The sequence below is a fragment of the Hyaena hyaena genome, unplaced genomic scaffold (genome assembly GCF_003009895.1).
Source record: "Hyaena hyaena isolate Hyena2069 unplaced genomic scaffold, ASM300989v1 scaffold_721, whole genome shotgun sequence".
NCBI classification, from domain to species: domain Eukaryota; kingdom Metazoa; phylum Chordata; class Mammalia; order Carnivora; family Hyaenidae; genus Hyaena; species Hyaena hyaena.
This window is the reverse complement of record NW_024081346.1, coordinates 98,662-114,913: the sequence shown is the minus strand read 5'-3', so window position 1 is coordinate 114,913 and position 16,252 is coordinate 98,662. Positions and strand designations below refer to the sequence as shown.

The 16,252-nt window shown below is 50.7% G+C and overlaps 1 protein-coding gene across 1 annotated transcript in view; it reads left to right on the top strand.

The window, feature by feature from the left end:
• The window catches only part of ACTN4 (actinin alpha 4), a 69,711-nt gene continuing 53,459 nt past the window's right edge, over positions 1-16,252 (top strand). The window contains exon 1 of the mRNA XM_039217755.1: positions 1-162. Coding sequence (XP_039073686.1) covers positions 1-162 — 162 coding nt within the window. The remainder of the gene's footprint in view (positions 163-16,252) is intronic.

The following is a 16,252-nucleotide window of genomic DNA, read 5'->3' as shown; positions in this document are numbered from 1 at the left end:
ATGGTGGACTACCACGCGGCGAACCAGTCGTACCAATACGGCCCCAGCAGCGGGGGCAATGGCGCCGGCGGCGGAGGCAGCATGGGCGACTACATGGCCCAGGAAGACGACTGGGACCGGGACCTGCTGCTGGACCCGGCCTGGGAGAAGCAGCAGCGCAAGGTGCGCGGCCCGCGGGCCGGACGGGCTGGAGGGGGCGCTTCCGAGGGAGGCTGGGGGCCGGAAAGGGGCTTGGAGGGTCCTGAGAGGGAATTGGAGGGTCTGTGATGGGAATCGGGGGTCCTGAGAAGGAATTGGCGGGACTGGGAAGGGGTTTGGAGTCCTGAGAAGGAATTGTAGAACTTGAGTAAAGGATTGAGAGTCTGGGGAAATAATTGGCGGCCTAGAAGGGAATATGGAAGTCTGAAAAAACGAATCAGGGAGCCCGATGAAGGAATTGCAGGGTCTGGGCGGGGAATTGGGAGAATTCGAGATGCTTGTAGCCTCTAAAATGGAATTGGGGTCTAAAGCGGGCTGGAAGGTTCAGAGGATGGTTGGGGGTGCGAAGAGAAACGGGGGAGTCTGGAATTCGTAGGCCAGGATGAAATTAGTTTTCGGGAAGCCTGAACAGGAGCTCGAAAAGGGAGGGGGTTATTTGGAGTGCAGAAAGATCTGAAGATTGGGGTTGGGGGAGTTCTAAAGGGGATCGAGATTCTGGAAGTCTGAAGATGGAGTAGGGGTACTAAGAAAGGAATGTGGAGTCTGAAGGGGGGGCTGGGAGACTCAGAAGATGAGAGGGGCAGAGGAAAGAAGTGGGTGTGAGACTGTGGCATGGGGTGTGAGAATGGGTAGGGGTGCGAACGGAAGAAGTTAGGGAGCTGTAAGAAATGCTTGAAGGGCTGAGGTTTATTTGGGGTGCCCTGTTCTAAAAGGAAGAGGAGAAGATTGGGAAGCAGGAGGAGTGAGAGGAATTGATAGGCTGAAGGGGATAGTCCCTGGAACGTTCTGAAGAGGGGAGTCTGAAGAACGGATGGAAGATTGCAAAGCTCAGCCAGGGGGTTGGAGGAGCCTAAGGAGAAGGTAGTGTGGGGAAAGGTGAGCATGGTGGAGAGAATGTGAGCGGCGGAATGGCGGGTAATGGGAGGGAGGTTAGTTTAGGAAAATGAAAGTCACATTAGGAACACAGTGTGTGATAGATGGACCGGGGAAGGAATTTGGAGGGGGGAGGGCTTTTAGAGGTACAGTCCCGGGACTGCGGGGGGCGGGGGTAATAAAGGAGGGCGAATAAGGGGGAGAGTGGTGAGTGTCCAGGAAGAATTGTGTCTTTTGGGGGGAAGGGGATGAAGGCATCCTAAGGCAGGGTCTGTTTCAGGTGGCATGTTGGGGTGTGGGAGGAACTAAGAGGGGACCCCAGTAGCGAAAGGGAGATCAAAAGGAGTGGGAGGCCCAGAGAAGATATGCAGGGGGTGGATAATTCAAGGTGGTTGAGGAGGGGAGCTGTCATGAGAGAAGAGAGGGTTGGATGTGTGCAGGAAGAGCCAAACAAAGGAGTATGTTGAGTGGGGTGTGTGTTGGGAGGGGTTGTGTAAAGTGTGTGTGAAGACAGTAGCAGGTACTTGGAGTTAGAGGCTTTTAACATGTTCCGGAAATCTGGATTTTCTTCCCCGATTTGTTAGTAATCAGTTATGTGGTCCTGGGAAAGACCTTGCTCTCTTAGTACAGTTCTGTCATCTGTAAAATGAGGAGGGGTCGAAGGAGGCCCTCCTGTGATGCTACAAAGATGGGTGTGTGTGGTGTTGGGATTCCGGAGGGTGGGCTTGGTGGGGCCTTTTCAGGAACACGGGGGGCAGACTCCAGGGGTTTGAATGGTGCAGAGTGTGACTGGAAGCCTCTGGAGGGTGTGAATTGGTGCTCAGGGTCCCTTTGCAGGCCCCCCAGTGTGGAGGGAGAGGGGAAAGGAGCAGCCTGGGGTGGGGCCTGGCACAACCTTGGTAAATTCCCAGCCTCTGCTTGAATTTCCTCATCAAGGGGGGGGGTGGTGGGGAGGTTGGTGGTGGTCTTATCCGCTGCTGCACCTCCCTCAGGGTGGGCAGCTTGAGATGATCTGACAGACAGATGTTTGGGGGGGAGTGGGCGGTCTAGCCAGCAGCCCAACGCTAACGTATGGCCTGAGGCAGTGCTGGGTTGGAATGGGTTAAGAGTTGCCGAGAGACTTGGGAGGGGGAACCGGGGGTCACAGGATTGTTTTTGAGAATTTCTGGGATCTGTCTTCTCCAGCTCCGAGTGCTTAGGAAGATGAGCCCCTGACTCTCTTCTCTCAGGTAGTGGAGGTGAGGGAACCTTCCTTTTCCTTCCCTTCCTGTCTTCCACCCTTCCCCAAATGACTCCTTCTGCTAGCTCCCTTCCACTCCCTTCTGGGAGTTAGGGTGTGTGCTCCTTCGTGGTTAGAGTCTCCCTTGCACACTGGGAGAGGCCGGGGCACCATTCAGGCCTTGGGTGGGAACCAGGACTCACCCCAAGGCCTCGCTGCTCTGTTATTGTCCCTCTTCCCTTCCTCAAGGACCAGGCAAGGTTGAGGGAAAGAAAGGGTCGCTCCCAGCGTCCTCTGCTACAAGTTGCTTTCAGTTCTCAGTGAGGGCCGGATCCTAGTATGTCCAGCTTTATACCTACTGCCGCAAATATTTACACATAACTGTTCTTTGGGGGGGGGGGAGGGGGATGTGGCTTCGCTGCTGTGCGCTCTCCTATCACGGAGCAGGGATCCTTCACGAAGTGGGGGAACGGAGTAGTGGCAAGGGGTACATACGCAAGTTTGGCCTCTGTGCTTTCCCTTCTAAGAGGACCCCACTCCCCACCCCCCTTGCTCCCTCCAAACAACCTGGCGGAGTTTTTCTACATTACAGTGTCGCTTTAGTGACTAACAGGTTGCCCTTCCTGCCTCTCCAAGGCTGAGCAGCTGGCACGTGTGCATACTCACTCTGAAAATCCGTGTGCAGGAGAGCTGTAGTCCCTTCAAGTGTGTGGAATTGCATTCCTGTAGGGATTAGGCAGGGCTTGGTTCAAGTCAGGGTGTGTGTGGCTTCTGCGGAAACTGTTTGCTCTGACCCCTGAGACCCCTGCCCCCATAACCAAGGCATAACCTGATAAGTGGGTTATGCAACAGATCTGACCTGGAAGGTCCTAAGTTTTCTCCCCGGGACGGGCGAAGGCCTGGGCTGGATTTCCAGCCGATTCTCCAGCAGTTACAGTTCTCAGCCACAGTTCCGGCTCCTAGTTGCTGAAAGGGGCCTGGGTCGCCTTGCTCCCACCCCCTGCTTGCCGGGCAGGGCCTCGCTGTTTAGATCCCTGACCTTTGGCTTGGGCTGTTTCAAGGGTGAATTAATTATTTGAACGTTCTGATGGGGTTTTGTTTTTCTCCAAGCAGATTTTTTTTTTTTTTTTTTTTTTAAAGCTGACAATAGAGGCCCCAAAGTAGCCATCTGTTATTTTGTTCCATTACTTTAATTGCTTCCCTCTTAGGATCTGGCTAAGACGGACAGGTCCTTAGCAGCTTTTAAAATTAAGTAACATACCTACCAAAAAAGATTTAAATTATAATAAAAATTTAAGTGAACTTAATTATCATCTAGAAATGAGACTGTAAATAGGAAAGGGGGGCAGCTATGCTCTGCTCTCTCAGGAGACGATCCCAGGAAGCCACTGAACTACCGGCACGCTTTTCCCTCCTCCCCCCGCCCCCACTGTGTTTCCGAACACCGCTTTTCTGCCAAAGAGGGGAGGTGTTGGGGGATGGCCCGGGAGTGACAGCGCCCCTGGTAGCCACTCACACTCATTCAGGCGGGAGCTGGTACCATGGAGTAGAGTGGGAGCCAGCGGGGGTTGCCGATACATCTGATCCTGGGCCGTCCAGGGCGGCAACCCAGGATTGCCTTGCCTTTTGAGACACCCTCCCTGCTTCCGGCTTCCGAGACCAACAAGGAGACTACTCTGGCGGCAGGGAGCTGACCCACCCTAACTGGGGCTAAATGGTTTTATTCAAGGGCAGCCAGTTGCCTGGCCTCAAGCAGACTTCTTGTGGGGAAAATCTGGGGACATGTTGGAGGAAAACAGCCCCGGAAAGGAGGGTGGTGTTTTAATATCGGTGCTGCTGGTGCTGTTAAACTCCTGAGATGCAGTCAGGGAGGTCATTTAAGAGGTGTGATTGCACTCCCAAAGAGTCTTCTTAGTCACCTGTCGGGGGGCAGGGACCCGTCTGCATTCTAGGCTTAAGCTTTCTGGGGTGGGGACCTCTGTCACTTAAACATACACTCCAGTGATGGCAGACTTTGGCCAGACGGCACTGTTTTTCAGAGTTACCCGGCAGTGCTGGCTGGCGGACGAAAGGAAAGTGAGGGCACCAAAAAAGAATGGATTTGAGAAGGTGCAAGGAATTTCTGAGACTGTTGAGATGAACACTTTTGGCTTTTGCTGTATTGATTGACAGTGTGCTGGGATTTGTACAAGCCTTTGACCAAATCTTAGGGTTCTTAAAGCAAGGATTCCCTTATTGCCTCTATTGGGGCGGGGGAGGGCAAAAATAATTAGTGAACAGCTATTTGCTCTAGTATCACTTGCTCGTGCAGGTTTCCCCAATAGCTAACTATCAACCCGTTTAGCTCTTCCTTGGCATTTAGTATATTTAACTTAATTGTGTGTGAGAGAGAGAAAGAGTGCACGGGAGCAGGGGAAGGGCAGAGAGACTGAGAGAGAATCCCGAGAAGGCTGTGCACTGTCAGCTCAGAGACCCAGGTAGGGCTCGAACTCACGAACTGTAAGATCATGACCTGAGCCGAAATCAAGAGTCAGAGGCTTAACTGACTGAGGCACCCAGGTGCCCCTAGTATATTCTAGGTCAATGTTTCCTCCTCAGTTTTATCCCTGTTTCCTTCCCTTAGTGATGTCCATGGTCTCATCAGTCACATTCAAGTCCCCTCAATTCACTCCCGCTGCTTTTATTTATGTATTTTACGGAGTAACGAAACACTCAAGTTACCTTTTTAAGTTCCTCTTCACCCCTTTTCTATTTTCATGGAAATAAGAGGGAAGTGATAGCAAGTTGGTCATTCAATGGCAGTGGTGACTGAAACACAGACCTACTGAAAGGTAGGCAGGCGGACGTTTCTACTTGAGTGGATTTCAAGTTATGTCACCATGGAGGTTTGAAAGAAGTCTCTATAGCATGGGTGGTTTGAGAGCCCAAGATGAGCCCTCCTTTAGGATGAGTTTAAAGTTTAAAACATCAAAGCACAGTTGTAAGGAAACTTAGTTTTACAGTGTTGGCGGTCTAGACTCCAGTGGCCAGAATTTGTTACAAAGTGTCTGAAAGTGGCACAGTAACACTCGCCTTTCTTCAGGAAGGTTTATGAGTTACATTTTAGTCCAGATCCCAGGTATCAAGGAGTGTAAGGGTCAGTGAATCAAGGGAAACAATTGTTTTTAAATTCCAGACTCTGTAAAGAGTGATCTTATTGGGTGGAAAATTAACCAGCTGGCTGGTAGAAGGATCTTGCCTCTCTCCAGAAAGTGAAATCTTAGCGTGAATTTAACTGGCAAGGGCATCTTGACATCCGTGCGGGTGGGAAGTTGGATCCAGTAGCCGTCTCCATGGGATTATAAAGATCTCTGAGACATTTGTCTTGGTGTTGTGCCTTTTTTGGTTGTGTTGTTCTTTCGCATCCTTCCCCCTCCCCTTTCCTTTGTAAACAATCCATGCTTTAACTTGGAATGTCCAGGGAAAGGCTTGAAAAGCTGCTTGCTGTAACTTGGTCGCCTTCTCTTTAGTCTGAGCAGCAGTTAGTTACTCTGGAAGAAGCCAGTGGTCTTTTTCTTAGGTGTAATTTATTGAAGAGTTCTGGGAAGCCAAGGGTTTGAGCATATTTGGGATTTGTGATTTGCCACCTATTTTCGTGCTGGCTTCTGCATTTCCACGATGAGCCCCATCCCCCTCCCCCGCCAAGAGTGAGGAACCATCCTGTGTTTCCAGAAGAGACTGTGATTCCCCAGCCAGAGCAGCCGCCACCCCACCTTCTTGCACCTGCCCTTGTCTCCCTGTTGCCTAAAACTTCAGTCGTTTGTGATTTTTCCATACCAGTTTTAATTTTTATATACTTAAAACTTTCTTTAAGTCAATTTGCGTTTCTTAAGTTTTCAGAGGAAAAGTTATGTAAGTATGATAAATGAAAAACTCTGCCTCCCTGTCCTTAAATAGAAGGAAACTGCAAAAATAAACATGCTGAGAACCAAACAATGTCCTTAAATTCTTGCTAGGTATTATTCCTGCTGACTGGCTCTGGGCCTGGGGCCTGCTCTCTTTGTGAAAAAGAGAGACTGGCAAGTGGGAGTGAGGTGCTGAAGGCCCAAGCGGAGACTTTCTCTTTGAAGGAATGCAAGGTTTAGGAGAGAGCATCAAAGGAATAAACTCACGGTGATTCAAGGGTTAATGGAGGATGTTGCAAACCCTTAAAATCTCCCCTGTGTGCCTGCCACACTTGGAAAAAACGATCTCATCCGACCCTGGAAACATTCCAGGCTGAGTGACTTACCCAGGAACACACACCGCAGCGCTGTACTTGGCCATGTCACTCAGGATCCCAAGACTCTGGGTTTATCTCTGCCCTCGAATGTTAGGCATTTTTTGGTTTGTTTGTTTGTTTGTTTGTTTGTTTTTGAAGAAAGCAGGGCCGCTTTGTGTGGGCTTATCACTTGCTCCTCACATGGCTCTTTCTTTTTAAGACTCTGGCTTTCTTACACACACACATACACACACACACACACACACACACACACACAGAGTTTGGCTGCCCCCAGGCTCCAACTTTCTCTCTCTCTCTCTCTCTCTCTCTCTCTGAGTTTGGCTGCCCCCAGGCTCCAGCTTACTCTCTCTCTCTCTCTCTCTCTCTCTCAAAGTTTGGCCGCCCCCAGGAGTAAACTGCCCTGTTATCCTGTCTGGGTATTTGAATCCTAGGTTCTAAAAGAAAGCAATGCCCTCCTGCCAATTTAAGAAAGGCTTATTTAAATGTTTTTCTTCCAAATAGCAGAGCAGAACAGAGTCTTTGTTTTCCAGTGGAACTATGGACACAGGGCAGAAGTAGTTGGAAGTGGCCGTTTACTACTGGGGGAACACAATGAAGTCATCTTGGGAAATATCGTTGACGGTGTTGAAATGATTGAATGGGATGCTAGAACACCAGCCGCACAATAGCATTTGTGTCTTCAGCTTCGGGCAGGAATAAAGAAGACATTGTGGTTTGTTTTATGCTTTTTAATGTTTTTCCCCCAAAGGTGTGGGTCTGAGTGATGTCTGTCACTGGCTTTCTAGTGGGTTTTTCTTTTCATCTTTCCCCCCCTTCTCTGACGGCTGTTGAGAGTGGGTGGAAGCCACATTCTAGGTGGATAGGAGGCCTGCCAAGGGCAGGGGGTAGGCATTATTCCTCATTCTCCCAAAGAGAAGAGAACACATTTGGTTTTTTTAATCTCCAGAAAAGCCTAAGATAGAGGGTTTTCATATCCTACCTCCTGAGCAGTAATGACTCTGATTTACAAATATCTTAATTAGCAGCCATCCAGGATGGGGGCACAGGAGGAAGTAAAATGGATACGTTTCTTTTTTGTTTTTAAAATATATATCTCATTTTAATGGCAGAGAAGGCCAATTTGAGATTAGAAGAACCATCACGGGAGGAAGCTTGAAAGTGATTCAGCCACCAGCCATGCGGGGAGGGTGAGGTAGTGTCAAAACCTCGGAGAGTTTGTGGGTCTTCAACCTGTGTTACTGAACCAAGTGCCGAGGGCGATGTAAGCCGACTTCGGTCATGTCATTGCCTCAGTCCGTGCGTGTGTCATAGCATGTAGGTCTCTCTGATCAAAATCTGGCTATGAGTAGAAGGTACTTAGTTGACATCACCATGGAAACTGAATCGCTTATTGTTTTGGGGAGGGCCTCCATCCCAGAGGCAGCACTAATGGTGGAATGTTGGGCTGCTGGGCAGAAGTAGGCTGCCAGCCGGTCTTCCAGGAAGATATCCACGGGCACCGTGGCCGTGTGGGGTCGGTGGACGAGGAGCCTCTGCTTCCTGGTGCAGGAATCCGGCCGGTCCATTTTATCGATGAAGGACGTGTGTTTGCGCACGAGAGTGGGAGAAGAAAAAGAGTCAACCATGAAAGCCGCTGTTGGCTTTGTGGCTGGGATGTGTGCTTTTTCTCCAGGCATTTAGAGTTGGAATCTCAGCTATGTGACTTCTTAATAGCAGGGCAGAATGTGCCTGCATCTTTTGCCTGCTTTCACAAACACTGACAAATTAAAAAGAACTCCAAAATTTCCAGCAAATCCCAAGTGCAGTTCATTCCATGATAACACTAAAAAAAAAAAAAAATTACATCCTTCTTACCCCAGCTCTGACAGTAAATAAACTTTTTTCCTCCCTGGTACTTCCTTCTCTTTCCTTTAAGGAATTGAATACCTTTATGTTAAACCCTGGATCTGATGAAAATATTTAAATGAGTTTACAAAGTACCCGTTTGGCTCTTACTGGCATGGAGTGTGTTTGGAAGAGTCAGGTTTGTTTGTTTGTTTGTTTGTTTTGAATTTTATAGGCTTTATGGTCTTCCAGTTCTGGCGTATGGTATAAACTCAGTTTCAGAATTCAAAATGTCTGGAAGCAGCTGGTTTTCCAGGCTGGTTCAAGGGCAGTCTGATGAATCAACCTTTCTTACAGGCTGTCTGCTCACCAGTCCTGGAAGGTATCCAGACGGTAAACATCACCAGGATTGTAAGGCGGGTTTTTTTTTTTTTTTTTTTGTCATTTGAGCTATGCTGCCAAGTGTGGTAGGGTTTGACTTTCTGTGAAACAGAAAGGTCTGTATCAAGATGTCTTTTTCAGAGATGTCAGGCCTGCAGTCACCCCACACCGTGTCTGCTGGTAGGTAGAATGAGAGGAAATACCTAGTCTGGTTTGGGGAGCACATTCTTGACCATTTAGGGAAAGTAAGTTTCCCCTTCCTTTTGTAACTTTCTTTGACTCACAGACACAGAGGGAATCTGCAGAAAAGAATCCAATCCGTCGAGAGCCGTGATCCATTCTAGGGATGGTTGCTTAAGGGATCATGACCCCAAGCTGCGTCATGTCAAGGAGTGGCGTCATGTCAAGGAGTGGCACCTGCCTCTTACCTGCTGCACCAAAACACCCTAGAGATTCAAAGGGAACAAGCTTTGACCATAAAAATAGAAGACTCACTGTGCATTGAGTTCTCTTTTTGTAGCTACCTTAGACTTGAGAAAATTCTGGGTCTCTTTAATAAACAACCACAAAGCAATGCTTGCCAAATACGGCCTGCTCCGGGGCTGCGGGGTTAGCTTAAGAGACAACTTTCTTGCCTAAAAATAAATGCGTGTTCCTATCAAACATTCCAAGCATTGTTTAAACATGAGACTTCTGAGTAGCAGTTCTGGCTTTGCGGGTTCGCTTATGTCAGAATGTGGGCAGTTTGGGGAGCCAGCTCCCCATTTTGGGATTGGCCAGTGGCCACCAAAGAAATCAGATGACCAAATGCAAACCATCTTCCATCTCATTTCTGTATTTTCTTGATCTATTTATAGGCTAATGGGGGAGACAGAGAGCAGGCATATAAGCAAAACTAGGTAATTTCCAACAAGATGGTGTGGTGGGGTGTGAATCAAATAATAGTAGTCGCTAGCATGTTACCCTGAGCTTGACTCTACCCTAAGCGCTCCACCTGGACTGTGAGGTAGGTAGTGTTACCCTTACAGGACAGGTGCGGAAATGGAAGTTTAAGTCACTTACTCGAGTGACAGTGCCAGGATGTGAACCTGGAAGGTCTAGTTTTCAAGCCTGTGCTCCTGTATGTACATATACTAAGTCTGAGGATTGGGAATGGCTTGGGGAGAGGTGGATGAGGGGAGCAGGGTGCAGTGCAGGCACTTTAGATCTAGGGGAAGGTCTCGGAAGACACGGCATTTTAGCTATTCCCTAAGAGATGAGAGAGAGGGAGCCAAGAGAGCATTATGGGGAGGCTGTTCCGAGCAGTGGGGTGAAAGCGTGGAGGCAATGAGGAGTAGGGCGTGTAGGAAAGACAGTCACAGCTGTCTCAGAGCTTTCTCGTTGGGAATGGCGATGAGGCCCGAAGTCTACAGGTCCAGTGCCCCTTCGATTCCATTAGGCCAGGAGCCTCCTGCTTCCAGGATTCTGGCCCTGCGGCCCTTTCTTCCCAGGGCCCCTGGACCGGCCAGACCAGAACTGACTTCTAAAGTGGGAACCCGGGGACTGTGGGGCATTAAACCAAACAAAAGCTTCAATTATCTCTGTGCTCATGGCCGCAGTAGACACCTGTGTTTGATTAAAGCGCTGGTGACTTTTGAATCCGGGGTTTTACAGCCCTGCGGACTCCTGTGGCTTTGTAGTGTCTCTCTCGGAGAACTTAACTCTTACCCTCTGAACGGATTCCAGTCCCCTTCAGTCCCGTCGAGAGGCCGCTTGATTTATAAAGCATCTCTGGTAAAATCTTGTGGTTCCCTCTTTGAAGTGGGAAGCCAGGAAGCCTGAGTTTTTAACTGGTTCTTCTCGTAGGCCCTCCCTTTCCCTGCACGTCCCTTTTCCATTTCTTCGGTGTCTCCGCCTCATTTCTTCTGGTCAGGTGGGGCCGGAGCCAGCACGGTGCTGGTTCCCAGAGACCCATGTGCGCGCTGGCCGATTCCGAGGTGTTCAGCTCTCCACACCCCACCGAAGCCAGTCCAGGAACACCGTGTGTTTCGTTGTGACCACGGCTCCCTATTCAAAGGCACGCCTTGTCGGACGAGTTATGTGGCTCTTACTAAGGGAGGGAGGAACAGCCCTTCAGCTCTGGGCTGTCGGTAGACACCCTGTACACACAGCGCCCAGCAAGAGGCTGGGTTCACAGACCACAAAGTGTCCCCCGCGAGCGTGGGCTGGGGTTCCCTCCGCCCTGCCCTTCACACGGCTTGGCAGCAGAACCCATCCCTGTTGACTGAATAGAAAGGAGTGGGTGACTTCGAAGGTGCCCGGTGACGGCCTGGCCGCCAGCTGCTTGGGCTGGAAAGAAGATGGGGACGTTTCCATGCTCCCGGCAGAATACCCACGTGAACTTGTTAAATCTTTTAAGTGGCCGTCTAGGAGGGGAGATGAGTGCGAGCGCTTTTGTTCTCATCCCCTTAAATACGAAAATAAAACCTCCTCTTTATAAAACCAGTTCAGAGTGGGAAGAAAGTGTAATGGCAAATGGAAAACGTGGCCAATTATGTCGAGTCCTACCCCACGTTTGGGATACGGCTGTAAGTTTCCACGGTGGGTGGCTTATTATGCTTTTATGCTGAGCTGAACCTGCTCCAGGCTGCTCCTGCAGATAGAAAAGACAGGGAGCTGTCTCTCCCCATCACACTGCAAAGACTTGGAAGGTCTTTTGAAAGACTTTAGCACTTGTCACTCGGGTAGCAGGATTTGAGGCTGCAGACCGAAGTGGGTTGCGTTTTATAGCCGGCCGGCATGTTGTGTAACATGAGTTGGGGCTCCGTGGGCCGTGGAGTCCAGCACTCAGGTAGAAACATGACCGCCAGGGCCAGACAGCACAACCCTCTCTGGGCCCCTCTGCAGAGCGGAGCTCCGCGCTAAGCCTTAAGGGGTATGAGAGAGAAACCGGAGACCTAGCCCATGCTCTCAAAGGAGCTCACGGTGTGGATGGGGAGAGAGCAGAGCCGCATGAGACTTCAGGAGGACACCAAGAGGCACGCCGACAAGCCCGCAGCACTCTAGCTGTGTCCCAGGCGAGAGAAGGGGTGACTCAGGGCAGGTGGGGTCAGTCATGGAAACTTTCATAAAGGAGGTGAGTGTTCAGGAGGGGCCGGCCGTTGCCCCAGCTGCATGCAGGGCTCCGGGGGAAGTGTTAGGGGCCTCCTGTGTGCGACTGAACAGCAGCCCTTAGATGTCTTATATGTACAGTCCTGTCCCTTCCTTCCCCTGGTGAGCACCGTCTCTGGGGACTTTCACGTTTGAGGCACCGTGTTCAGTGTATCTTAGCTATGCCTTGAAACCTCTGAATAGCCAGATCCCAGGGTCTGAGTCCACATCTGTTCACAGGGCCTGTCCCTTTCACGGCTGTCGTGGGCAGGCCAGGCATCTCCCCACGTGGCAGTCTGTCCTGACTAAACCTCTCCAGGGCACTTGCCTTCAGCTTGCTGATGGTCCCTTCAGAATAAGCACAGTCTTCAGAAAAAGAAGAGAGAGAGAGACTCACTTCATAGGTTCAAGAGTTTCTCCAAGCCTTGTGCCTTATGGCCCATCCGGGTGTGAGATGCCACCACTGCCTCCTAGTCCAGACGACCACTCAGTTATGTATGAGATCACAGAAATGAGTGGGGTTGATCCCTGAGAACCCTCTGGTTTGGTGTGCCGCGGTTAGCATGCCATCCCTGGAATGAGGGGAGCCTGGAAGTGTTCTGCCTTGAAAGTTTATTCTTGGCTGCCAAGCTCGGCTTACAGGTGCTATTCTTTTCTTTAAATAAATGCCTTAGAGCTGGCTTGTGGAACTTAGACTTCCCATCCCAGGAAATACTCCAGTGTGTTTAGAAAAACCACACACACACACAATTCATTCAGGTGCTCATGGCCAACTGTGTGACTCAGCTAGTGCAGTACCTTTGGTATGCTTTCCCAAGATTGACATACTTGAGCTGCAGTCTGTGGCCCCACTGCAAGATAAGGTCAGGGTAGCTGGCCCAAGCCTCGATCTTTGTGTGGTTCTGGGTTGGGTTGTTCTCCCTTAAGTCATGATGCTTGAGAGCTGTGGCATAGCTCGGCTCATGCAAGTAGAGTAGTGGCTGAAATCATCCAGTAGAACTTGGCCTCCTCTTTTAGACTGCCTGGGATCTGTAGGTTTGCTGTGGGAGGATTTGGTGGCGACGGGGAGGGGGACAGGTGTCGCCCGGAATGAGCTAGTCTTTGTAGCTTGGGCGCCTAACTTCTTGTGCCATTATGGGGCGCGAGCTGCAGAATATTAGCACAGCTAGTGTGTTCCCTTTTCCAGCTTATTTTGGCTTTGAGGCGGGGTCTGCCTGACCATCCTTAAGGGGGGCCTTTTCCTCACTTCTGAAAGGCTGTTAGGGAGGTGGACTTCCTTCGAGGAGAGAGAACCTGGGGCTCAGTAGTTGTGCTTGGAGAATGCTTGCTCTGCCCACCTTTTGGGAGAGCTTTCTGGGGATGTTGAATTTACAGGGTCACCGAGTTTCGTGCGTGAACCCAGGCTCTGGGAAGAGCTGCCTGCCTAGCCAGTGGGTTAACTGATAGCACCCAGCCTACCCACCAGACTAGAGGCGGTGGCTCGGGTGTCACTGGGATTCAGGCTGTCTCCTGGCCCAAGCAGCTGCCGCCTGGGAAGGGGCCCCAAGATTGCTGAGCTCCTGTGGGAGGGGCTCCTGCACTTCCATCTCTGTGGTTGGTTCTGGTGGGAGGGTGGGGGGCAGAGGCAGGGAAGGGTGTGTGGTGGGAGGAGGGTCAGAACACAGCCTTTAGAGGGAGGCAGACCTGGGGTCCGCACCCATGCCCTCCACCTACTGGCTGTGTGACCCTGGGCGGGTGATAGGGGTTCAGCCTCAGTGTCCTCCTTTGAACAGGATCATCGTCCCACCTCACAGGATGATTCTAGAATTAAATGAGATAGTATACATAAAGCACCTGGCCCAGTGCCCGGCACATGGTCTGTGCCCAATAAATGTAGCCTCTTAATGACCACAGCGGCACACCATCCTGCGCCCAGCTGGGCCTTGCTGCTCGCACCTTCTTTTTAAAGGAGTTAGAGGGATCTGCCGAAGCGTGCGGGTCCGTGGAAAGCCAGAACACGGACCCACATTCCTAAAGTCCTCCCCCGGGGAGCTCCGAACCCTAAAACATAGCCAGTACCTTCAAAGACAAAGCCTCTGTCAGGTGGCAACCTGCACTTGAGCTGTAAGTGACATGACCACTCCCCAGCCTGAGTCCCTCTGGGCCTCATTATTTAGGAGGGAGCTTGTTTCTGAGCTGCGAATCCTGAACGGTTTCATTTCTGGATGAGCCATAGGCAGCTCCGGTGAGGCTTTTTCGTGAGGAAAAAGTTATTAAGTTTGGGACAAGCCCAGGGGCTCTTTCCCTGGATCCCCTTCTTTTCCTGTCCCCTTCCCTGCAAAGCACAAAAAAAAAATCTTTACTCAAATTAGAAACAACCTACGGCCTCAGGTCAGTCTGCTTTCCCTCAGCTGGTAACGCTGTAGAAAGAGGAAGAGCCTCTCGCCGATAACCCCCAAAATAAGGATCCAGAAATGCCGTCAAACAGGGCACAGAGGTGTGCGGAGCCTGCGCCCAGTTGCTGACCTGGAATGTGGCACCCTCTGGAGGGCGTGGCAGAGCCGTGCCCCTTCCAGGGCTCCTTCCTGGTGCTTCTCACGCCTGCTGCTCCATCCTCTTTACAGCCTTCCTCCTGCCCCCCCTTCCCGAGGTCACTTCCTGATGCCATTCCTCAACTTAGCCCCTGTCCCCCCCAAAAGCAATCAAATCCATAACCTAATAAGGCAAAAGAATGAGGAGAATGTCCGCCTCCCAGCCTCTCCCCTAATAGGGTGCAGGGCCGCAGCAAATTTGGAAATTGGAAAATGTTACAATGGAGGGGCAACCGACTGGTGGGAGGGCTGGGCGTGCAGGCGGGACCCCGCTGGAGGGCCACCCGGTGTGCGCCCTCCAAACCCGGCCCTGCACCCCCCTCGCGCAGTGGAGTGTGCAGAAAGGCAGGGCTGGGGTCAGCTGCACCTCCTGTCCGGACTCGCGCACGGAGGAGAACCGGAGGCACCGCCATGAAGAGTCCTCAGTGGGGGCCCCCTTGGAGAGGCACCCCTCGGTCACGACTGCGACTCGGCAAATCCGAACACTTTCTCCCTCTGGGATGAGCAGTTTTCTTCCCCTGGACTGTGCCAGGGTTAAATTAGCCTGAGCGTTAATTAAAGCGTGTCGACACTTAGAGTGGGCCCCCCCCCCCCCCGAAACCTGTCACCCCTCCTACAGCATTATCCCGGGCAAATCGACCTTCTCTGACGCAGGTTCCATTCTCCACTCAGGAGGAGGAACGAGCCCCTCACTGCCTGGGAGCCCTGGGGGCTGGGTGGCTGGCTGGGCCAGACCTACTTTGTTTTGAAAGGTCAAGCTTAGTAATTAACCTGACCGCTTCTGGGAGAGGGTGAAGGAGAAGGAACCGGCGCTAAAGATGTGCCAGGTCTTTCAAATTGCTAATTATCAGCAGGCATGAGGTCATCCGTAAATATATCTAATTCTTTAGCTGTAATTAAGGTGCTCATTAAAAGCACAGGGAAGTTTTGGTTTTTTTTTAAAAGGAAAAAACACAAAAAGCCTTTGTTTCGACTTGACAGGATGGCTCAAAACAGGCGGAGGACTCAGGCACAGGACTAGTTTCCTGCCTTAAGAACCTTTACAGGAAATTCACTGCAAACAATATTGGCGACCCTGCCAAAGGGCCCAACCTGGGGTGATGTCATTGTTCGAAGCCGTCACTGCAGCCTGGCTTTGGGGGAGGAGGGCTGGTGGGATTTAAAAAAGGAGTGTGTGTGTGTGTGTGTGTGTGTGTGTGTAGATTTCTCTAGAAAAGGCAGGTCCATTGAAAAGCAGGGCAGGAGGGAAATCACAAGTGGGGGTCTTTGAGATATTCTTAGCTGTATTCAACTTTTCCAAGTTTAAAAAATTCTCTCTTACTATTTTTTCTCCTCAAAACGCCGCTGCCTTTTTAAGAGACAGCCTTTTCTGAGCTGTTCCACATTTAGTGCTTTTCTTTATAGTTGGATTTGTGGCCCACAAGGCAGGGCGCTGAGTTCAGCACTAGGTAAACGCTGCTGCTTTTCTGAGAACAGAGGCTGCATCGTGGAGTGACACAGGACTGGTTTAGTGTATCCGTTTCTTCCACAAAAACCATCTTGGAAAGCCACCCAGTGCCAGTGAGTTGGCATCTATAAGTTGTTAATCTTCCCGTGTGCCTCCAGGAACCGTCTGGAGCATCTCTGAAAAAAAGGACAAACTTAGCATCTTGTCATTTTTCTTCTGGCTGGAAGTCTAACAGAGAGGCATAAACACAGTCTTAAAATGAAAGCAACAAAAATAAACTTAAACCAGCCCTGCATGAAGGCATTAATGCAAAATATGCAAGCTGCCTTGCTATTTATACGGCAGAAGGC